The sequence below is a fragment of the Macaca nemestrina genome, chromosome 19 (assembly GCF_043159975.1).
Source record: "Macaca nemestrina isolate mMacNem1 chromosome 19, mMacNem.hap1, whole genome shotgun sequence".
In the NCBI taxonomy this organism is placed as follows: Eukaryota; Metazoa; Chordata; class Mammalia; order Primates; family Cercopithecidae; genus Macaca; species Macaca nemestrina.
In genome coordinates, this window is record NC_092143.1 from 56,683,363 (window position 1) to 56,708,600 (window position 25,238).

The following is a 25,238-nucleotide window of genomic DNA, read 5'->3' on the forward strand; positions in this document are numbered from 1 at the left end:
GTACTACAAAACCTCCCAAAAGGTCTTGCCTTAGCATCACACTAAGGAAGTAATATAACAATGCTAAATTAAAATATTAATTGGACAATTATGGAGGACAGAGTAAACAACTTTGTAGTACTATTATTTAGTAGCAGAACTTATCAAATTGTTAATACCAGAAAGACAATTTGAATTTTTTATTTTTTCAAACTATTTCTATTTTTCAGTGGAAAACTTTGCATGTGTGTTGCCTGTTTTCAGGATGTATGTCAGAAATCAAAAAAGTCTGATGAATGTTGCCACTTGAAAAAAATATCAGAAAGTCTTTTTATTTTTACACAGAATAGACTATACAAATTAATCATGTAGGTACTTTAGCTACTGTATAGGAAAAACTTATTGTCTTCTCTATACTCACAATATTTCTGACACCAGATGTATATGAGGTTTTCCCATATCAAGCAATTCTCCAATTTTCCGTGGACACCCACTAAGTGCCCTGTAATTAAATTTTGATGCTATCTACCTGGAATCAGATCAGCATAGATGCTTCAGGTTAAGGGCTCAGTTCTACAAGTGAAACCAGTTGTGTCAGTTTCGGACACTAGTCTGCACTTCAGACACCAATCTCATGTCCATGTTTTCACTGATGCTTCTGACCAACTGGTTATAAATCCAAGGTTACTACAATCCCCTCTTTGAGTTTCAGCATTAGCTAGAATGGATCATAGAATGTAGGAAAAATTTGTTTACTAGATTCTTGTAAAAGAATACAACTAAGGGTCAGCCAGATGAAAGAGATGCATAAGGCAAGGTGTGTGGGAGGAACACTGAGCTTCCATGCCCTCCCTAGGTACAACACCCTCCTAGTACCTCAACAAGTTCAACTGGAAGCTCTCTGAAGCCTGTCCTTTAGGTTTTTATGAAGGCCACATCACGTAGGCATGAATGATTAAATCACTGGCCACTGGTGACTGAATTCCATCTCCAGCCTCTCTCCTCCTAGAGGTCAAGGTAGGGTGGAGTTGATCTGAAAGTTCCAACCCTTTAATCACATGGTTGATTCTCCTGGCAACTAGTCCCCATCCTGTGGTTCTGTCTTTCCAAAAGTAATCTCATTAACATAAACTCAGGTGTGGTTAAAGGGGCTTGTCATCCTAATTACTCTTACCACTCAGGAAATTGCAAGGGTTTTAGGAGCTCTGTACTAGGGGATGAAGACCAGATATATATTTATTACAAATCACAATTTCACAGCTACTACTTTTTGTTCAATCTATAGATGAGAAGATAAATGCTGCTAGAAACATCTCTACATTTTGACATAATGAAAATTTTTTTAAAGATCCTGTTTCACAGGTTTAGCAGCTGTTATTAAATGGTAGTGAAGAACTTTCAAACCAATAGAATTTATGGGCTGTATTATTCAAAGCAAAATAAATCTGTATTTCCTGTGAACATTACGAGAACTTGCACAAACTAATGTGCACTAGGAAAACCAAAACTATACCCTCCAAAACTAAAAACAAAAAAAAACTTCTGAGAAAAGGAGGCACTGGAATTATGTACTTAGTAAGTTTAATATCAGAATGGTATAGCATGTTTACACACGTGGAATTTAAAAATAGATATCTAGCATTAGCATAAAGTAAGACTAGCTATCAAGGTTAAGTGTCATATTATTATAAATGCCAATTAAGATATGGAGGGGATTTAAGTTTTCCCTACATTATCTAAAATAATTTCTGATATGCAATTGGTAATTTAAGCTCTCTAAAGGTTTGAGATTATAACAATAATACATTTCCTTCTGACTTTTGACTGAATACCTCCCACACTGATTTTTACAATACTTGATAAGTTCTGCATTAGATCTCTCACAATAATACAACTCTCTTCCTGTAGGTTATGTCTGAATAAGACTAGAGCTTTTCCAACATTATAGAAAAGATATAAATTTGTTTCTATTGTTGTATACTCACATTCAGTAAAAAATTTTTTCACATTGAAGGTTTTCCCACAACTCACAGGACTCTTCCTCAGAGTTTTACTTTTTCTTTTTCTTTTTTTTTTCTTGAGACAGAGTCTCACTCTGTTGCCCAGACTGGAGTGCAGTGGCGGATCTCGGCTCACCGCAACCCCCACCCCCCAGGTTCCAGTGATTCTCATGCCTCAGCCTCCTGAATAGCTGGGACTACAGGTGCCTGCCACCATACTCAGCTAATTATTTTTTATTTTTTGGTAGAGACAGGCTTTCACCATGTTGGCCAGGCTGGAGAATTTTTCTTAATTTTAGTAATGTCTGAGCTCTGAGTTAAACTTTCATTATAAAAACTGAATTAATCTCCTGTGTGGTACTGGTGTTTTTGGTTTGTTTGTTTGATGTTGTTGTTGTTTTTTAATAGACAGGGTCTTGCTCTGTTGCCCAGGCTGGAGTGCAATGGTGGGATCATAGCTCACTGTAGCCTCAAACTCCTGGACTCAAGTGATGCTTCCACCTCTGCCTCCCAAAGTGTTGGGATTACAGCCGTGAGCCACCACGCCTGGCTCCAGTGTGGTTTTAATGCAGCATAAGAGCTTACCACTGATTAAAAAACTTTTTCATACTCATCAATAATGAACAGCATTCATTAGATTTTTTCCTGGTATGGTGTCTCTGGTACTGAATAGAGTTGAAGTATATACTAAAGGTTTTCTCACATTCATCACATTTTAACTGTCTTCCCCACAATGGACTTCCTCATGAATAGTAAGTTCAGAGAGTTGGCTAAAACTTCTGCTGCACTGAACACACTGGTAAGGTTTCTCCCCAGCATGGATTTTCTGGTGTTCAATAAGATCTGTGCATGTGCTAAAGGCTTTCCCACGTGCCTCACACTTATACGGCTTTTCACCAGTGTGTATTTTTTGATGGTTAATGAGATCAGAACGCCGACTAAAGCTTTTGCCACACTCATCACATGGATTTGGTTTCTCCCCAGTGTGGATTCTCTGGTGTACAGTAAGAGCTGAGCACTGACTGAAAGCCTTCCTGCACTCACTGCATTTATATGGTTTTTCCCCAGTGTGGATTCTCTGGTGTTTAATGAGGTCTGAGTTCTGAATGAAACTTTTGCTGCACTGTGTGCATGGATATGACTTTTCTCCAGTGTGAATTCTCTGATGAAGAATAAGGTCAGAACTCTGACTGAAGGCTTTCTTACAACTATTGCAATGATAAGGCTTTTCACCAGAGTGTACTCTCTGATGTTTAGTGAGGTCTGAGCTTTGACTAAAAGTTTTATCACACTGATTACATGCATATGGTTTCTCTCCAGTGTGTATTCTTTGATGCTTAACAAGATCTGAACGGCGACTAAAGCTTTTAGTACAATCACTACATGGATAAGGTTTCTCTCCAGTGTGGATTCTCTGATGAAGAATAAGGTTGGAGCTCTGACTAAAGGTTTTCCCACATTCATCACATTCATAGGGTTTCTCACCTGTATGAATTCTGTGATGTTTAACAAGATCCGATCTTCGACTAAACATTTTATTGCACTGATTACATGGGTAAGGCTTCTCTCCAGTGTGAATTCGTTGATGATTAATAAGATCTGAAAGCCTACTGAAGGTTTTGCTACATTGATCACAAGGATAGGGTTTCTCTCCAGTATGAATCCTCTGATGTAAAATAAGGACTGAGCTCTGATTAAAAGCTTTCCCACATTCATTACATTTATAGGGTTTCTCTCCAGTGTGGATCCTTCGATGTTTAATAAGGTCTGAATTCTGACTGAAACTTTTGCTACACTGATTACATGGATATGGTTTCTCCCCAGTGTGGATTCTCTGATGCAGAATAAGATCTGAGCTCTGACTGAAGGCTTTCCCACACACATCACATTTATATGGTTTTTCCCCAGTGTGAATTCTTTGATGTTTTATCACATCAGAACTCTGACTAAAATGTTTGTTACACTGGTTACAAGTATAAGGCTTCTCTCCAGTATGGATTCTCTGATGTTTAACCAGATCTGAGCGCTGGCTAAAACTTTTACTACAGTGACTGCACTGATAGGGTTTTTCTCCTGTATGGATTCTCTGATGTATAATAAGATCTGAGCTCTGACTGAAGGCTTTCCCACACTCATCACATTTATAAGGTTTTTCACCAGTGTGGACTCTTTGGTGTTTAATAAGGTCTGAGCTCCGACTGAAACTTTTAATACACCAATTACAAGAATAGGGTTTCTCCCCAGTATGAATTCTTTGATGCAGAACCAGGGCTGAGCTCACACTAAAGGCCTTTTCACACTTATCACATTCATAAGGTTTCTCACAATGGGTTCTTCGATGCCTAAAAAGGCTTGTACTCCAAACAAAGCTTTGCCCATATTTGTCACAGTTATGAGGTCTCCTTTTAAAGACGTTCTGATCTTTTTCATTTAATTTATCCCCAAATTCACAGAATTCTCTGCCTTCAGAATCCTGGAGAACATTCTCTCTGAGACTGCTAGACTCTTCTGTCAATGGTTCAGTTTTTGCTGTAATTCCCTCCTCTGAAGCTGGCTTTCCAATCTTGGTCTTGTTCTCACCATCTGGAACAATAAACAAAATCCAAATGGAATGCGTTCTGTATATTGTAAGAAAGTTTCAGGTGACACAGATTAGTATTTGCCCATAAAATGTGATCACAGTGTGAGTATTCCAAAAAATGAACATTACCCTCTGAGGAAACCTAGAAAGATTCAATAAGTAAGGGATCACATTAATCATTTATAGAAGTGATGTACCAGATATGCTCTGTATGTTTGTCACAGGAGATCTAGGAATTCTGAAGCCTAATTAGTGATTAGTAAATTGTGACTAAATCCTAGAATGAATACATAAGTATTTTATTAACATATATAAGGCAAGCAGGGTGAATCTCAAAAAAGATAAAAAAGTTGGTTGGGCTTTATCTAGTACTACCCAGAGATTTGAGCTAAAAGTATGGTATTAACAAAAAAGAGAAAAAGAAAAACAAGGAAAAGAAAATGCTTCAATTACTTTGTTTGTATCTTCTCTATCAATTTTTAGAAATGGTACACAATTGATTTTTTTTTTTTTTTTTTTTTGAGACGGAGTCTCGCTCTGTCGCCCAGGCTGGAGTGCAGTGGCCGGATCTCAGCTCACTGCAAGCTCCGCCTCCCGGGTTCGGGCCATTCTCCTGTCTCAGCCTCCTGAGTAGCTGGGACTACAGGCGCCCGCCACCTCGCCCGGCTAGTTTTTTGTATTTTTTAGTAGAGACGGGGTTTCACCGTGTTAGCCAGGATGGTCTCGATCTCCTGACCTAGTGATCCGCCCGTCTCGGCCTCCCAAAGTGCTGGGATTACAGGCTTGAGCCACCGCGCCCGGCCAACAATTGATTGTTAATACACCAGTGGAACATGTACTATGTTCTCAATACCTTATATAATAAAGCCACAAACGAGAATGATCCCAGTCCTTAAGTACAGCAATCACTTAAATATTGAGTTTTCACACAACTGTTTGAATTTATTATGTGAAAACATCAATAGGATTCCAAATGGGATAATGCTGCATACCTTCCATCTTAGTATGAAAATTATGGTTATTTTCACTCAAAGGAAGGCCATCCTAGTTCTGCCATAGGAATGTCTTTAGGAAGAATACCCAGGAAAATAATAATGGTTACACCTGAAGAAAACTGGGAGTCACATGGTGAGGAGTATGAGGAATTCTGAGAAACTTTTTATTGCAAACACTTTGATAATGTTTGACTCTTTCATCACTTGCATGCATTAGCTATTTTTAAAAATGAATATACCTGTGAACCACAAATATCTGAGATGGGTCTCAGTAAATTTAGAATTTTATTTTGCCAAGGTTAAGGACACGCCCATGACACAGCCTCAGGAGGTCCTGATGACATATGCCCAAGGTGGTCAGGGCACATTTTAGGGACACATGAGACATCAATCAATATATGTTAAGATGTACACTGGTTCGATCTGAAAGGTGGGACAACCGAAGCAGGGAGAGGGGCTTCCAGATCATAGGTAGATAAGAGATAAAGGGCTGCATTCTTTTGAGATTCTGATTAGCCTTTCCAAACGAAGCAATCAGATATGCATTTCTCTCATTGAGCAGAGGTATGACTTTAAATAGAATGGGAGGCAGGTTTGTCCTAAGGAGTTCCCAGCTTGACTTTTCCTTTTAGCTTAGTGATTTTGGGGTCTGGAGATTTATTTTCCTTTCACATACCAAAGTAAATAAAACTGTTGAATTATGGGAAAAAAAGAGATCTATATTTGTATATGACAATTTGTAGTAGTAAACACAGACCACAAAGTGATAATATAAATCACTCTGAAAATTGGTTGCAAGAAAATGTATTGTGTTATGGTCTATATGAGCCACTGTAAGTGTACTTCACAAGCAGTGCACTCAACTGAGTGATCATTATCTTTATGATTTAGGACATGCTATCCAACAAAAGAATCCAGATAGCTGGACCAGAATTAAATTTGAACCCCATAAGCTCCATTTTGGCTAGGCTGTAACCAGGAAGGTATATCTACCACCAACCAGGCTGGCCAGCAACTGCCATTAGGAGAAAGAAAGAAACATCATGCCCAGGAATGGTCAGAACAGAATCTTAAATTTTCAAAATCAGTTCTATAATAAATTTCTACCTCTTTTGTCCTGGTTATTTCTAAGGAAGTGACCAAGAAGACATAATCCCTTTCTGGCAACAGCCACATTCAGTGAACAAACTTCCTTACTAAGGAGTGTGAACCAGAAAAAGGTTAGGAAGGTAGAGTCTATATCTTTTCTGAGTTGACTTCTGAGGAGCCATTCCTATACTCAACAATACCAGATACCTATGATTGTAGGGCACATGAAAGCTTCACTGAATTTCTTTTTTTGAGATGCAGTCTCATTAGGTTGCCCAGAATGATCTTAAACTCCTGAGCTCAAACAATCCCACCTTAGCCCTCTAAGTAGCTAGTATTACAGGCTTATGCCACAGTACCGGTTCCCACTGAATTTCTTGACTATCAGCCCATTGTTGAGTGGTGTTTATTACAAAAGTCATATCTGTCAGACTACAAATGGTCTGGAGAGCTGAAAACACGTCCAATTTGGGTGAAAGTCTAAAACCTAAAGGGGTACTTCTAAGTGGAGGCTTCCTCCGTCTTGCCAAAGGCTCCAATTAGCAGAATCATTAGTCATAAATAAAGACTACCTCAAAGGAGTCATTAGGTTTGTGAGGGGTCCCAAAGGACTTGTGGCACTTCTCTATATTCAGTTCTTCCCAATAGGGAGGATCCCCTCTGGCACTTAAGTGATACTGAAATACAGAATACCTACTAAACATTCAGATGTAGAAGCAGTAACAACAGTATACTGAATTGGCCTAAAGAGCCCCACTGACAAACCATGTTAGCCTCCCTTCTGCTGAACCCTGCCCAAATCCCATTAGGTGAATTCAGGTGCTTCCTCCCCACAGTGGACTGACTAGAATGGCAACTTGGGGTCCTGTATTTAATAGAGACTAAGTTTCATTCCTTCCTCTTCCTGAAGCTTCCTACAATATTTGAATGGGTAGGTTATGGCTTCCAGTGTCCCTTAGAGACAGGAAGACTTCAGTGCTATCCCAATCATATTTCTCCTTAAAGCATCTGAGGTCAGGATAAGGAATTAGACAGAATCAGAGAACACAAATGGAAAAAAGATTCTGAATCAGTATATAAGGCATATTTTACTTTTGGTTTCAAGTGAGGTGATGGTTGCTTGCAGGTCAACCAAATGAACTTATCTAATGTTATTGGTTAACCAAAGTCTGTAGTAGGTGGCAAGGTACCATTACTGACACCATTTGTTTCTGCTTTAGGGCCTCTTGATTAAAAAGTCACAGCCATACTGTTTCTGGTTGAAGCTGCAGGGTTTATGACTCTTGATTGACTCAAGGTTGACTTGGACAGTGGTGACTCTTTTAAAGGTAGCATTTGCTACCCTACTGTCAAGATAACACCTCTTAAATTCTTGCTTGGCTTCAACATAAGGGTTAACGGAGTTTTCTAAATGACTCTTGAGAATTTATCTAATTCTTCATACCAAGTTGGTCATTTTCATCAGCACTGTAATTCCAGTGTGGAGATGTAAGAGCCTGGATACGAGTTAGTATCTTGTCCATGGTATCTCGCAGGAGTTTTGTCTGTCTGAGGGAAAGCCCCCTCTCTCCTAGGGTGCCAAAGTTCCTCTATCACATCTTAGATCCACTGCAAAAGGACTCTGAAATGACTTTTACTGTCATCTCCAAAGGGATCTGAGGTTGGCATGACAGACTACAGGAGGGGCTAAATAGTAAGACAGCTCAGCTATTTCCATTCTTCCTTAATCTTTAAGCAACCAACCCAAGCAAACCAAAGTTCTAACAATTCACCTGGTTTCTGTCCATAGTGTTCATCAATTTTCCTCCTTTTATGCTCAGTGTAGCTACATGTCTCTGTAACTGTCTGAAAGTGGGTGGAAACTTTTGTCCACCCAATAGGAATCTTAACTGCTATTTGTTACAATGGCACACACCTGAGGCTGACCACTGCTAAGTCTCTGTAACTGTCTGAAAGTGGGTGGAAACTTTTGTCCACCCAATAGGAATCTTAACTGCTATTTGTTACAATGGCACACACCTGAGGCTGACCACTGCTAAGTCTCTGTAACTGTCTGAAAGTGGGTGGAAACTTTTGTCCACCCAATAGGAATCTTAACTGCTATTTGTTACAATGGCACACACCTGAGGCTGACCACTAAATTGAAGTTCCCCTGGAGGAAAGTTAGCAACAATCAGGGCACTGTTTAGATAGCTGTCTTTGAACATGCTTACTGGATTTGGCTTGCAACCACCTCCTGAATTCCTACTCATTAACAGGCAATAAAATGAAGAAACATTTATTGCTCTGTTGACCATACAATTTGGTCAACATGTTCACTACCAATTCTCACGGACTTCCCTCAAAATCTGTTAAAGAGCCCGTGAGGCCTTTATATTTCCTCTTCCAGAAAGTCATGTCTCTGTCAGCATCCCATCATTATTACCAACACTATCAAAAACTGAAAAATCTGGGATTTGACCCTATTTGCAAGCTAATGAGTCAATCTACCGCAGTTTCACAGCCCCTGGCAGAAGACATGAGAATCCTAGATAAGAAACAAAGGACAGTTTATTACTCACAGCAACAGCATTAGACAGAATAGCAGTATTTGTCTTCCCGAACCCTAATTCTCATAAGGTGACACATGTAAGTAAGTTGTATTGCAGGACAGGAACCCTGAGGCAGGGACATAAGGACACCTGTCCTCTGCTTTAGAGGGAGACACTATTACTATATTCAAAGGTTGCTTGCTATACAACATTCTTTTCTTTTCTTTTTTTTTGAGACAGAGTCTTGCTCTGTCACCCAGGCTGGAGTGCAGTGGTGCAATCTCAGCTCACTGTAACCTCTGCCTCCTGGGTTCAAGTAATTCTCCCGCCTCAGCCTCCTGAGTAGCTGGGACTACAGGCGCCCACCACCACACCCGGCTAATTTTGTTTTTGTATTTTTAGTAGAGACGGCATTTCACCCTGTTAGCCAGGATGGTCTTAATCTCCTGACTTCGTGATCCGCCCGCACTGGCCTCCAAAAGTGCTGGGATTACAGGTGTGGGCCACTGCGCCCGGCCACAACATTCTTAAAAAACAGTCCAGAACAAATGCAGGCAATTCCTTTGCTTAAAAGATGTGCAGACACACAAGAGTCCACAGAGAATTCTCTCTCAACCATAACTTTAACAGATGAAAACCAGAAGATAATGGAATGTCATCTGCCAAGGGCTTAAGGAAAAGAAGTGCCAACCTAGACTTGAATAATAAGATAAAATGCCTGAAAGAAAAGTTAAAATAAAATTATTTTCAGTTAAACAAAAACCAAGAAAGGTTTTTAAAAATATACCTGCACTAAAATAAATACTAAAGGGAATTCTTCAAGAAGAAAAAATATCCCAGATGCAAGCAAGGTAATGCAGGAATGAAGGGCACTGGAAAAGTAAAGTGTCTGGGTAAATCTAAATGTGTACTTACTGATTAAAGCAATATGAATGTTTTGAGGAGTTTATAAAATACATAGAATTAAAATATATGGCAAAAATAGCACAAGGCGGGGTAGGAAAAACTACAGTATTATAGGGTCTCAGCATTGTCTTAGAAGTAGTAAATTAAACTGTAATAAATCCAGTGTACATGTTCTAATTTCTAAGGCAGCCTTTTTCAACCAGAGTTCCAAAAGACAACGAAATAGAAAATGAATTGAGTGACTATTTTCTTAATTCTCCAATGATGGTACACATTTAATACCATAGTAGATGTATAAGAGAGCCTGATAGCATTGGGGCTTAATTTTTTCACAGAATCACATGTGAGAAAGCCTAGGATGAGGTAACTGTTAAAATAATAGAAGACTGTATAAATAATAAGCTAACAGAAGAAAAAGTGCAAAAACTTGATAATCTAAAATTGGACAAAAAGGAAAAAAAAAGAAATAGATGGAATAAAAAACAAAGAAAACAAAGTACGTTGGTACATTTAAATCTAAGCATATAAATTATATTCTATGCAAATTGACTACTCCATTAAAAAGCAAAGAAAAACCTACAACTAACGTAGTTAATGGTTAAATACTGAATGCCTTTCTCCTAGGAACAATGGGGTAAGGCAAAGATGCCTACTCTTATCACTTCTCTTCAATATTATACCACTTCTACTCAACATTCCTAGCCAATGAAATAAGACATGAAAAATAACTGACACATACAAATAGGGAAGAACAGTCATACTGTCTTCAGAGACTACACAACCACATACACCGAAAAATCCCTATCTCAAAAAAGCTATTGCAACTTTTAAATCAGTTTACTGAAACAGAATACAAAACCCAACTGTATTTATATATACAAGCAATTAACAATCACAGTCTAAAATGTTTTTTTAATTGTACCCCAGAATGAAATACTTAGAAATTTAACAAAATATGTGCAACATTTGCATAATGAAAACAAAACTGCTCAGAGAAACTAAAAAAGAACAGAAATATACAATTACTTACAAATAAGAAGATTTAATATTGTTAAGATGGTAATTCTCCCCAAACTGATCTACAGATTCAAAGCAACGCCAATCAAAATCCCAGCAGGTCTTTTTTTGGATGAACTGACAAACTCGAGGAAAACAGCCTGTTGACGATAGTAGTAATGCCATCTTGAGATGAAACCACCATAATGACCTATGTATACCAAGGTATTCCTGTAGCATAGATAACCCCTCATAAAGAAATGTTGCCTGCAGCAGGGATAACCCCTCATAAAGATGCTTATCTAACTTCCCAAGAGGTCAGAGTTTTTAAGGGGGTCTGAGACATGATGAGCTGCACATGTTTACCAAAAAAATAAAAATAAAAATAAAAATAAAAGCTTGTTACATAAAGAGTGCTTTCTGGAGGATGAGGGTGGGGATCTACAATCTTGAGGCCGCCTCAGACATGACTTCTCCTCATCTCTAGTAAGTGATTCTTTTTAGGAAACTGGATTTGTTAGCCTCTTTATGTGGCCTCTCAGCTCCTTTGGACTTTGGGGGCAGGTATGCATCCACTTGCCCACTGGGGAACACAAATTAATTTTAAACTCTATGTAGAAAGGCACAGAAGAGGCTAAACAATTTTGAGAAAGAAGAACAAAACTGGAGTAGTTACACTACCAAATTTCAACCTTTACTCTAAAGCTATGGTAACCAAGGTAGGGTGGCACTGGCATAAGGGCAGGCATACCTATTAATGGAACAGAACAGATTTCAGAAATAGATCCAAAAACGTTATGTACCACTGATCTTCAACAAAGGCGGCAAGGTAATTCAGTATTGAAAAGACAAACTCTTTTCAACAAAAAGTGTTGAAACTAAGCCAGGCATGGTGGGCCATGCCTGTAATCCCAGCACTTTGGGAGGCTGAGTAGATCGCTTAAGTACAAGAGTTCAAGACCAGCCTGGGCAACATGGTGAAACTGTGTCTTTATAAACCCTAACTTTTTAAAAAATATAAAAGTTAGCCAGGTGTGGTGGCACACACCTGTAGTCCCAGCTACTTGGGAAGCTGAAGTGGGAGAATCGCTTGAGCCTGGGAGGTTGAGGCTGCAGTGAGCTGTGATTGTACCACGGCACTCCAGCCTGGGCAACAGAGCAAGACCCTGTCTCCAAAACAAATGAACACACAAACAAAACAAAACAGTCAGAAGTAGATATCATAATGACAAAAATGAACCCTAACTTTTTCCTCACACTATACACAAAAATTAACTGGAAATGTAATATAAATCCAAGCATTAAAGCTAAAAGTATATGACTTCTGAAAGAAAGCACAGAGGACCATCTTCATGATTTGGGGGCAGGCAAGGATATTAGATATGACACCAAAAGCATTAATCATAAAATAAAAAATGTAAGTTATACTTTATCAAAACTATAAACTTCTGTTCTTCAAAAGACATTACTGAGAAAAAAAGTCAAGCTACAGATTGCGAGAAAATATTCACAAAGCATACATTTGATGACTATGTATCTACAATATACAAATAACTTTTACACCTCAAAAATAATACAATGTGAACAAAAGATTAGAATACACAGTTCACAAAGTAAGTAATATGAATAGTCAGCACACGACAAAATGCTCAGTATCACTAGTCATCAGGGAAACACAAATTCAGCCTCAAGGAACTGAAGGGTACTGGTAAATACCCATTACTGACAATACAACTAACATAGTTAATGACTAAATACTGACTAGTCTGTGGACCAACTGGTACTCTCAAACACTGCTGATGGAAATACAAAATAGTATACCTACTTTAGAAAATTCTAGCAGCTTTTCATAAGGTTAAACATTTTCTTACCATACAACCCAGCAATTCTACTTCTAGATATTAATATTTATCCAAGAGAAATGAAAACAAATGTCCACACAAGGACTTGTACAAAAATATTTAGAGCAGCTTTATTAACAGCCAGAAATGAAAACAATCCAAATGTTCACCATCAAGTGAATCAATGAACAAATTGTAATATAGCCATACAATGGAATATTACTTAGCAATAAAAAAGAATTACTGATAAAGCAACGATATGGCTGAATCTCAAAAACATTATGCTGAACTAAAGAAGGCAGGCAAGTATGATTCCATTTACATGAAATGTTAGAGAAGCCAAAGCAAATATATAGTGACAGAGAGCATATTAATGGTTTCTAGGGATGGGGATGGACTGGAAGGAAATTTGGGAGAAGGGTGTTGATACAAAGATTCTATGTTTTGCTTGTGAGGGTAGTGGATACATATGTCAAAACTCATCGAAAGCAAGCTGGGTATGGTGGCTCACACCTGTAATCCCAGCACTGAGGAAGGCTGAGGTAGGAGGACTGCTTGAGCCCAGGAGTTTGAGACTAGCCCTGGCAACACAGCAACATCTTGTCTCTACAAAATAAATTAGTTTGGCATGGTGATGTGCACCTGTAATCCCAGCTATTTGGGAGGCTGAGGTGGGAGATCAATTAAGCTGAGCCTGGGAGGCTCAGGCTGCAGTAAGCTGTGACTGCACCACTGCACACCAGCTGGGGTGACAGAGGGAGACTCTATTCTCATCTAAATGCACAATTAAAAGAGGTATGTTTTATTGTCCATAAATTATGCCTGACTAAAGTAGATTTAATAAAAGTCAGTAAAAATATATTAGACAGCAACAACACAAAAAACCCTGACCTTATATTCCATCCTTCTATTGCTTCATTTGTTTCCCTTTATAGCAATTCTCCTTGAAAAACTTTCTCATTTCTTTTTTATTATTTTATATACAAAAATATGGATACATCTTTATGCATATACGTACAATTAAAAAATGAATAATACAACAAACAAAATTGAACCTTCCATTCAACTTTAAAAAGTTATCAGAAAGTTTCCAGTACACTAGAATTCCCCTCTGCATGCTTCCCTGTTCCTGTCTTCCTCCTCCAATCTCTTTCTGCCACCTACTCTTGTAATCACTGTGCTAAATTTTGTGTTTATCCTTCTCTGGCTTTCTTCAAAGCTTTACCAAATATTTGTATTTTTAAGAAAGTGTTGTTTGGTTGTGCATGTGTTATAGACTGACTTGTGCTTGTGTACTGCCCCCTCCCTCCCTGCCACCATCCCCAATTCATACGTTGAACCCCTAACTCCCAATGCGATTATAATTGGAGAGAGGGTCCTTAGGAAGGTAATTAAGGTTAAATGAGGTCACAGAGAGGGCTCTAATCCAATAAGACTGGTGTTCTCAGGAGAAGACGAAGAGTGAAGAGGCACCAGGAGGCATACATGCAGAAAAAAGCCAATCTCCATGTGCAGAGAAAAGTGATGTGCAAGCCACGGAGAGAGGCCTCAGGAGAAACCAACTTTGCTGGTCCTTTGATTTTGGACTTTCAGCCTCCAGGACTGTGAGAAAATAAATTTCTGTTGTTTAAGCCATCCAGTAGATGGCATTTTGTTATGGCAGCACTAGCAGACTAATATAGGATGTTTTTGAACTTTATATATTTATAGAATTGTACTTGTATTCTGTGGCTTGCTTTGTTTGCTCAACATTATGCCTGGAAGATCCACCCATGTTGATGTGTGTAGCTGTAGTCCATTCATGTTTGCTACTAAAGCATAACATACAATTTATTTACCTATTCTCCTTCAATAAACAATAACATTTTGCTATTATAAACAATGCTGTTATGAATATGCTTGTATATCTATCTTGGTACACATATGCAAATGTTTCTCTAGGTTATATAAGCTATAAGTTATATATCAAGTTTATATAATGTTGACTCGTTTGGGTCTCAACTAGGTATTTCCAAAGTAGTTGGACCAATTTAGACTTCCATCAGGATTATGTATGAGGAGTTCACATTGTTCTATGCTGTAACCAACATTTGGTCTATTTCCTTTTTAGTCCATTGTCATTAGGCTTTTGTCTCTGAAACTCCATCAAAACTGGATTTATCAAAGTCCCTAATAGGCTCTATCTTGACAAATCCAATGGTCACTTCTCAATCTTATTCTGGATTGATTTGAATAATTGATTACTCTCTTCTTGAAACATTTGATTTCTTCTCCCTAACTTACCTTTCTCATTATCCTGTATAAAGAACCCCAATGGCTTCCTATTACATTGGGAATAAAATTCCAAGTCTTTACTATGGTTTATATGGTTCCACATGATCTGGTCCCTTTTTTTCTCTCTGCCCTCATTTCATTCCACTACCACCCCTAATACCTGTCTACCCCAGGCTCCCTCTGTTCCCGATACATTTAGGAGCCACTGGCATTTGCTACTCCCTATTCCTGGAACACTCTCAGATAGTCATATGGCTTGTCTTCTCACTTCATTTATAGCTCTACCCAAATGTTACCACTGCAGGGAGGTGCAAGACTTGGAGCGCCTCTGCATTTTTGAGGTAACAGATACCACAGCTCAATGAGCTGAAATGACCAATTTAATTAACTTGTAAGGTTGCTAATTTTGAGTGAGACTCTTATTACCAGGATAACTAATGGTATTGGAAGTGCTGGTGGCAGTCATGGATGCTGCATAGAGCCTCTCACCATAGAGAATACCCTGGAGTAGGGCCACATCTTCTGTCAGCAACAATTTTCTTTCTTTTTTTTTTTTTTTGTTGAGATGGAGTCTCGCTCTATCACCCAGGCTGGAGTGCAGTGGCCGGATCTCAGCTCACTGCAAGCTCTGCCTCCCGGGTTTACGCCATTCTCCTGCCTCAGCCTCCCGAGTAGCTGGGACTACAGGCGCCCGCCACCTCACCTGGCTAGTTTTTTGTATTTTTTTTTTTTAGTAGAGACGGGGTTTCACTGTGTTAGCCAGGATGGTCTCCATCTCCTGACCTCGTGATCCGCCCATCTCGGCCTCCCAAAGTGCTGGGATTACAGGCTTGAGCCACCGCGCCCGGCCTCAGCAACAATTTTCTATATGAAAAGCAGATCCTGGCTTACTATTGGGTACTAATAGAGATTTCACTTTTGAACACAGAGCACCAAGTGACTACACATTACAGACTGCTCATTGTGTACTGGTTGTTATTCCACCAAATCACACACAAAGTAACGTTCCATTGCAAAAGGAAGTCTAGAAGAAAAGTAAATTCCATATGCAAGTGACTAGAATTCCACAGTACCTGGTCTTATTGCTTCACTACCTCTCCCCCTCAATTTGTGTTTATGGTCTCATGGGAATTCCTTATTACCAGTTAACAGCTGAGGAAAAATTATAGAACTGGTTTACAGATGGTGGGGAGTGGCACCAGCCAAAAGTAAACAGCTTTCACTTACACCTCTACTCACAAGTGGCCTCAAACACGCTGGTGCAGGCAAATCCTCCCAGTGGGCAGAATTTCACGTATGTATCTAGTTGTCCAGTTTTCACGAAAGGTAACATAGCCTAAGATATGTTTATATTGATTAATGGGTAGTGACTAATGGGTTATTTGATTATGGAGGTACCTAGAAAGAACAAGATTGGAGGACTGGAAGCAAAGATTCTAGGGGAAAAGTATGAGTGAGGATGGAATTCCCAGAATGGGCAATGAATGTGAATATATTTGTGTCGCATGTGAATCCTCACCAAAGGGCATCTACTGTGGAGAAGCCTTTCCGTCAGACAGATATGATGATCTACTTTATGACTGTCAACCAGTCTCTTTTCCAATGCTTATCCAACAGGCTCATGTATAAAGTAGTCATGGCAGTGGGAATGAGAACTATATATGGGCTCAACAACATGGACCTCCCCTCATTAAGGCTGATATGCCTATCACAACTTCTATGTGCCCAAGCAGCTAACAGCCAAGACCAAAACCAAGCCCCTAAAAAGGTACCATTCCCTAGAAATGGGGCAGATTCACTACACTGAACCACTTCTATCAAAAAGAGGGCAGCGATTTGTTTACAAAGTATTAAATATATAGTCCAGATATAAATTTGCATTGACTTAAGGTTATGTTTATTACCACAGTATTCGATACTGTTGCCTCCAAGTAACTCATTTTTCAGGAAAAAAAGTATAGCAGTGAGTTCACATACACGTAATTCATAGGTCTTGCCATATGCCCATTAATCAAAAAGTATGTGGAATTATCTGCTAAAGGCTGAGTTATGTCAACAACACAACACCCTGTAAGTCTGGGGTGCTGTCATATAGATGCAATATATGCCTTAAATCAAAGGACAATAAATATTGTTTTCTTCACCATGGCCAGAATACATACACAGGTATAGGAACCAAGGGTGGAGGAAGAGTGAGAATGGTTCCTCTTATTAGAGACCTAATAATTTGCTTGTATTATTTTTGCTTTCTATCCCCCGAATTGTGGGCATGGTGAGCTTGAAGTTCTCATGCTCATGCTCAAAGGAGAAATGTTTCCACCATGGAACAAAGTCATGATTTTGTTAATTTCAAAGATGAAACTGTCTCCTGGTCATTCTGGGATCCTCATGCTGCTGAACCAACATAGAAGGGATCACTTTACTGTCCAGGATGACTGATCTCAATTACCAAAGGGGAACTGGTTGCTGCAACACAGGAAGGGCATTTATAGAAAGAGTATGTCTGGAACTCAAGAGGATTCAATGGGATGCGTCTTAGTCCTCTCATGTCTAGTAGGCCTAGTCAATGGTACACTGAAGCAGCCTGAAAGAAGCAGGATTACTGAGGACTCAGATCATCCAGGAAAGCAGCTTTATATTACTTAACTAGGTAAAGAAATTTATGCCACTGAGGTGCTGACAGAGAGTAAGGGAGATATAAAATGAGTAATGGAAGAAGATAATTAGGATTATCAATTTAGGCTTTGTGAATAGCAAAAACAGTAGCCATCATGCTTTATGTTAATTATGCCTTTTCCCCCTTTCCCTCACCATTTTATATGAAGGGCACTAGTGGGAGTTAAATTCCAGGTTTCCAGTGGGAATATGATTTAATTATGTCAACTTGAAATTAAATGGCAGCTTAAGGGACTTTGTTATTCCGCTATGTTGGGGTAGATATTGCAGGATAAAAGTGGTGGATTATAATGAATATTCTCCTTTTACCTCTCCAGATCTACTCTCCACCCTGCTCTGTGCCCTACCCTGCTCTGTACCAGGAGATTGATGTTGACAGATTGTACCACCTGGGGTTCCATGCCCTCTGGTATGCAAGTAGGTTTGGGCACAAGTGGGAAAACAGTAGAGTGACTGACTGTACTGGTTTGCCTAAAACTGAAGGGGCTATTGCGGCTTTCAGTGCTAAATTCCAGGCAAACTGGGATGAACTGGTCACTCTACATCCTGGCTCTCTCCTTGCTGGGCCAGTAGCTGAGCCTTTTAGCAAAGGCCAGAGCTCCTATCAGATGGCTAAATCCTACAGCTGTACTTTCCAGGGTCTGGTAATCAATCTCTCCCCTGGTCCCTGAAGACCTACAGGTAGTAACTGCTCCCCAGTGTTGTCTGATCTATGGCTGTTCTCCATCCCTTGCTGACTTCTGTAATCATCCCCTTGCTGACTTCTGTAATCATCCCCATCCTCTTCATGAAACTCCGAATTACTGCACTGGAATGAGCCATCTGCTTCCTGCTAGAATCCTGACTGATATATCCTGGTTTAATTTCTCCATAACCATTATCATTATCTAATAATATAATGAGCCTTCATTTATTTTCGCCTTTCCTCCACTAGCATGTAAGCACTTTGACAGCAAAGGCTTTGTGTGTTCAGCTCACTGCTATATCACCAGCACTTAGAACAGTTATTGGCACAGAGGAAACCCTTAATAACTGATATTATATGGCTAGTAATTAATAAGGTATGATCTTATTAGTAAACAGAATTAAATGAATGATTTTCAGGATATATTAATGTTAGCAGTGACTATCTCTAGAGGGTGGAGCTGAAGGTTATTTAAATTTTGTTTTGTGTTCTCCTATTCTTTACAAATTGACTTTAGTATAACTGTATTTCTCTATAATAAAATGTTATTTTATACATATTCTAAGAGACATAAACACAAGGACTAAGTATATCAATTTATGTAAAACTGCAAGGAAGAGGTCCAATTCTCCAGTGATTCTCAGGAAAGATAAGAGCTAGATGTCCTGGAATAGATTATTAAGGAAGGACAAGCTCTAGATATAGGAGAGAAAAACTAAGTAAAATAAAATAAAGACGCTCCAAGACTGAAAAGAAGCAGAAGATCTAGAGTGAAAAAAGGGACAATGGAAGGTGACTCATAGGAAAAACAGCGCAATAAGAGGACAAACCAAAAAGAAGTAATGTGATGCGGAAATGAGACCCTACAGGACACCTGAAAAAAGTTGAGATCAAAATTATCTTACTTAAAATAATAGTGGCTACCAATTATAAAGAATTACTGTAAGCAAAGTCTGTGCTCAGAGTTTTACATTAAGGATCTTGTTTAGTTTTTTTTTTTTTTTTGTGTTTCTTTGGAGATGGGATTTTAGTCTGTCGCCCAGGCTGGAGTGCAGTGGTGCAATCATACGTCACTGCTGCCTCTGAACTCCTGGGCTCGAGCAATCCTCCCACCTCAGCCTCCCAAATAGCTGGGACTACAGGCACACATACACCACTATGCCTGGCTAATTTTTTAAATTTTTGTAGAAATGGGGTCTCACTTTGTTGCTCAGGCTGGTCCTGAACTCCTGGCTTCAAGCATTCCTCCTGCCTTGGCCTCCCAAAGTGTTGGGATTACAGGTGTGAGCCACTGCACCTGGCCTGTTACAGTATTAATGTACCCCAGTGAATCCTATCTCCCAGTACCTATATCCCTGTGTAGTTTCCTTCTACAATGACTTCAGAACTGGTCATATGACCTGCTTTCATCAATGAGACATTAACAGATGAAACACAAACATAGGTATGAAAAGTGCTAGGTATTGGAGAGCTTGCCTTCTCTTTGACTGGAAACAAGCTGTCCTGCAAAAAAGTCCAGGGTCACCTGCTGAAGATATGTGGACTCAAGCCATAGCCAGGACCAACAGTCTGACATTGAGACAATGTGATTGAAACCATCTTAGACTCTGGCCCCAGAAGAGTCAGCCCTGAGATGCCTGCATAAATGACCCCAGAAAAGATCAAGAGAAAAAAAAATTGACCAGGTGAACCCAGCTCAAGTTGATGACCTACAGAACCATAAGAAGTAATGTGATTTAAAAAGTCTGATGTTTCAGGTCACTAAATTTTGGGGTTCTTTATTCTGGAGTAATACATAGATATAAATCTCAAAATAACTTCAAGGTATGAATTACTATACACTTGAAAAGTGAGGAAACAGAATCATAAAATATATGAGTAACTTACTGGAGCTAGCTAAGTGACAAAACTACTGTTTGAATCCAGTTTGTCAGACTCCAGAACTTTTAACTATGCCCCTACAGTAGATAAGAGAAATGATCAAAACTGACAGATTAGCAATGAGGTCATTATACAGGGAAAAATGAATGACTTTGGGGTCTTTAAAAAGTGGAGAGAGCTCCATGAGAATTTGATTGCCTGATTTTGAAATAAAGTCACGTGACTATGCTTGGTACACTAAAGAGGTAATAGTGCCTCACAGAGTTAAGGGGGATCATTTGAAGACACTAGCATAGGGTGACACCCCCTCATCCTCCCCACCCCGCCAAAGCCACTAAGAAAGACATAATACCCTGCCTCTCACCTGACAGAAGGTGGTGTTCCTGAGATTCATAATTGAACTGGATCTCCATGGGCTGCAACTGGACACCTCAGGGTGCAAGTGGAGAATTACCATTTCCTCTGTAAGCTTTTCTTGTCCACATAAAGGTCTGGGACCTGGAGGCAACTGGGCACCACTGGGCTTGGAAGGGAATCATTGTGCTGACTACAGATGTAATCTCTGAGACTAGACCACCAGAAAAATCCTCAAGATAGAAGGAGAAAACAAAAAATCTCATTTGACTTCCAGTTGCTTTTCTCTCAGAATGTATTAGGCTTCCTCCTCATCATCGATGAACCAGGGATTAACCCACTTAAGACACACATTCCCATTCCAAGTCTAGAGATGTTCAAACAAAATTAGGGGTTAATGCTACCCAAAAAAGGTGTAACTGTAAAGATAACGCAGAGGGGGGAATTTTACAATGAATTCTAGTGGTTAACACTATGTTATTCGCTGCCCTTCCTATCCAAAAATGACACTACTGATCATTTTTCTTCCCCTTTTGCTTTTTCCAACACTCACAAATTCAGGTGGCTCTTTCCCAGTACGGTAGGCTGATTTGTGTGGATGCACCACGCTTGGTGACTCCACCCGCCCCACAGAGTTTCTGGCGTTCATTCGGTTGAACCCAAGGCCAGCAAGGGCTGACTGGGGACAAACCAAACACTAGGCCGTGAACCAATCGGCTCTCCGTGCCCAGGAGCGACCCCGGGGGCCTTCACTCTCCAAGGACTCGAGAAACCACGCACAGTTTCCTGGCGGCGCTGTAAGGCCGCTCGTTAGGCAAGATCATCCGGAATTCCTCTGCTATCCACGAGCCGACATCACCCGTACCTCGACTTGGTCACCGGACCGCTGTGAAGCCTCACACCCGGCGAACCCGCCATCGCTCTGTCAGCTCTAGGAATCTGGGAGGAGTGCTCAGCTCTATGGCGCGTCACTGCGCAGGCGCAGGGCGGCGACTGGGCATCGGGTGAGGGAGGGTTGCCGAGAATTAACCCCCGAAAACCCGCGAGCTGTCCCTAGCAGTGCCTTAGCCAGGGACCTGCTTGGCCAGCGACACATCCCTTGCTGCTCTGTCTGCCGGTTCTTGAGGTGAATGTCGGAATCCGTTATCTTTCGGGAAAGCTCTCTGGGGCAGGGTAGGTTTTCTTACTACATACAAGTTCTTAATTAGTTATCGTTTTTTAAATAACCGCCCCTCCCCCTGAAGCTTGTCTGACTCGTAGGTATGCTTTAATTCTAACTTTCTTCCTGTCCTCTCTGGTTTTTTACACCCCCAGAAGAGTGGCGCGCATCAGAATCACCTGGAGGCCTTGTTAAAATACTGACTTCTGCCCCACAACTCCGGACTTGCTGATTTAGTCGTGGGGGAGGGGGCGGTGGCAGCTCAGATTCTCAGGTGATCCTGAAGCTGTTGATCCTGGGACCACATTTTGAGAACCAATGCGCAAGAAATAAGTGATGCTCAGTAATTAATCCCTGAATTAACGGAAAGTTGGATTTTTATCTACTTTGCAATCTAGAAAGGGTACGAGGTCTATTTAAGGTTTGCTTCCTAGAACAATTCTCATTGATCAGGGTGAGAAGGACCCGAAATGGAGGGTGCGGGGTAATCAGGGTAGGAAAGGATATTGCTGTGTTCATATAAATATCTTAGGAAATGAGAAGTTAGGATCTCATTTCTGGTTTGAGAGCAATGAGACGTGTGACTTGGATTAACCTGTCCGGTGGGGAAAGAAGAGATTTCAGAAAATAGTGGGTGGCTAAGTGGTAGCTGCTGCCTCAGCCCCCTCCAGACTTTAACAAATTCAGTTTCTTTAATAGATATGGTGCTATTCAGGTTATATATTTCTTCTAGGGTAAGCTTTAGTATTTTGTATCATTTAAAGAATCAGCCAATTTTGTATAAGTTGGCATAAAGTTGTTTATAATATTACTTTGTCCTTTTTGTATCTGTTGAATCTACAGTGATGTTACCTCTTTCATTCTTGCTCTTAGTAATTTGTATCTTCTCCCATTTGCCCTTGTCAGATAGGCCAGAGGTTTGTCATTTTTATCTTTACAGAGAACCAGCTTTCCATTTATTTAAAAATTGTCTTTCATTTTCTGGTCTATTAATTTCCACTCTCCCCCTTTTATTTCCTTTTTTCTCCTTGCTTTGGGTTTAATTTGCCTTTTTCTTTTTTTCTGGTTACTTTAAGTGGAAGTTGAGGTCTCTGATTTGTGATATTTCTTATTTTGTGTTATAGAACTTCGGTGCTATAAATTTTCCCCTAAGTACAGCCTTAGCAGCATCTCACAAATTCTGATGTGTTGTGTTTTTGTCTTCATTCAGTTCAGAATACTTTGAACTTGGATTTTTTCAGTTTCTAAATATTTGGGGGGTTTCTAGAGATTTTTCTGATATTTCTTTCTAATTTAATTTTATTGTGGTCAAAGAACATACTGTGTATGACTTGAATTCTTTAAAATCTATTGAGACTCGTTAATGGCCCCAAACATGGTCTGTCTTCATAAATGTTCCATGCACATTTGAGAAGGATATATTAATATATTCTGCTGCCGTTGGGTCGACTATTTGATTATTGTTAGTTGATTAATGGTATTACTGAAGTTTACTATATGCTTTGCTGATTTTCTACTAATTTTAAAAGTAATTATTGAAAGATGAGTATTGAATTCTCTGTCAATAATTGTGGTTTTTTTGTCTATTCTCCTTGTGATTCTATCAGTTTTAATTTTATGTATTTTGAAGCTCACAATTTGCATAAATGTTTAGAATTATTATTCCTTTTCCTTTTTCTCTTTGAGATGGAGTCTCTCACTCTGTTGCCCAGGCTGGAGTGTTGTTGATGGCAATGGTGGGCCATCTGGACCATCTGGAGTGGCCACTGCCAAGATGCTGGCTGCAGCCGGGAGGCTCTGCCCGTGCTGTGAGCTTCACAGAGCCAGAGGGAATGGGGTCAAGCAGGAGCCCAGCTCCTTCCAAGTTGGTGGGTGGGAACTCCCCGGGCATAGCTGCAACTGCCCAAGTGATGGCTGCTGGCTGAGCCTCCCTGTGTTCTTGGAGACCGGGAGCAGGCAGGAGCCCCACCCTCCCAGGTCCAACTGCAGCCACCCGAGTCCTTGCTACAGACCATGTTCTTGGAGGCTGGGAGCAGGCAGGAGCCCCGCCTGCATCCCCCCACCTCCTTTGTGCAGCTGTAGCCACCCAACTTGTGGCTGTGGACCAACCTGGATATCTCTGCACGCTATGGGCCTGGGAAGGCACCCCCACCTCAGCAGGCTTAGAGGTATCTGCTTCTGCTGCCTGGCCTCGCCCTGCTCATGGTGACTGCTTCCATCTAGGAGCAAGGTTGGGGCTGAGCCAGGGTGCTGTTGCAGCCCAGCCAGTTGTGCGCATACTTGAGGCAGTACTGACAGGCCATTCCCCTGCTGCCTCAGCCCCCTCCAGACTTTGGGTGCTGACAAACATAGGAGGGAGGCCGAGGGCAGTTTGGCATTGGCCTGCAGGTGCTTCTTCCCACAAACAGCCTGGGCACCATAGAAAGCAGTAGGAGGCGACATGCTCTGGGGCAGAAAGGGGCAAGTCCCCAGGGAAGGCCTGAAGCCTAATGACCAGGCCACCAGTCCCCCTGACTGGAGAGGGAACTGGTGGTGCTTTTTCTTGGATCTGCCCATGGACCAATCAGCATGCACTTCTTCCTCTCTGAGGCCCGTAAAAGTCCCTGGACTCAGCCAGACTTGGGGAGAAGACCTGCCAGCAGAGGGGAGCTACCTACTCCAGGGCCTCTTTTCTGCTGAGAGCTGCAGAGACAACAGGAGGACCAACCTGCAGAGAGGAGCTACCCACTTCAGGGCCTCCTCTTTGCTGAGAGCTGCAGAGATGATGGGACAAGCTGCCAGCAGAGTGGAGCTACCCACTCCAGGGCCTTCTTTCTGCTGAGAGCTGCAGAGACAACAGGATGTCTTGCCTGCAGAAAGGAGCTGCCCACTCCAGGGTCTCCTCTGAGCTATCCTGTTGCTCAGTAAAGCTCTTCCTTCTCAGTAAAGCTCCTCTTCACTTTGCTCAGCCTCCACTTGTCTGCCTACCTCATTCTTTCTGGATGCAGGACAAAAACTTGAGACCTGCTGAATAGTGGGGCTGAAAGAGCTATAACACAAACAGGGCTGAAACATGCCCCTTGCTCACCACATTGCAGGCAAAGAGGAGAGAAGAGCTGTGGCCCTTCGGGGAGCCCAGACCAGGAAGCTCCTGAGCCAGAACTGTGACTCCCTTTGGGGCCCTGCACTTCCTGGAGTCTCCAAGCTTCTGGGCACCACTGCGGTGTACTTAGTCCAGTCACAGCCTCACAGTGAGCCAGGTCCCATAGTAGCACCTGGAGCTGCCCACCCTGCTGCAGCCAGCGTGCCTGA

General features: G+C 40.8%; 2 protein-coding genes across 3 annotated transcripts in view; one reads left to right on the forward strand and one right to left on the reverse strand.

Annotated features, from left to right (window-relative positions):
- Nucleotides 1-278: 278 nt before the first annotated feature.
- LOC105498767 (zinc finger protein 271) lies at nt 279-21,759 on the reverse strand. The gene is made up of 3 exons (XM_011771105.2): nt 21,654-21,759; nt 20,799-21,021; nt 279-4,562 (listed from the first exon to the last, which is right to left on the reverse strand). The coding sequence occupies exons 2-3, from the start codon at nt 20,845-20,847 to the stop codon at nt 2,695-2,697; spliced, it is 1,917 nt and encodes a 638-aa protein (XP_011769407.1). The 5' UTR covers nt 20,848-21,021; nt 21,654-21,759; the 3' UTR covers nt 279-2,694.
- A 35-nt stretch (nt 21,760-21,794) lies between these two features.
- The window catches only part of LOC105498782 (zinc finger and SCAN domain containing 30), a 38,490-nt gene continuing 35,046 nt past the window's right edge, over nt 21,795-25,238 (forward strand). The window contains exon 1 of one of the 2 annotated variants that reach the window (XM_011771131.3): nt 21,795-21,961. The gene's annotated coding sequence lies outside the window, so the exon portion shown is untranslated. The remainder of the gene's footprint in view (nt 21,962-25,238) is intronic. The other variant, XM_011771137.3, reaches the window with a different exon arrangement.

Excerpts from the sequence above, each read along its gene's own strand:
- LOC105498767 (XM_011771105.2), bottom strand. The coding sequence starts at position 20,847 with ATGGAGATCCAGTTCAATTATGAATCTCAGGAACACCACCTTCTGTCA. Across the intron at positions 4,563-20,798 it reads GGAACACCACCTTCTGTCAG|ATGGTGAGAACAAGACCAAG; the intron begins GTGAGAGGCAGG and ends TTATTGTTCCAG.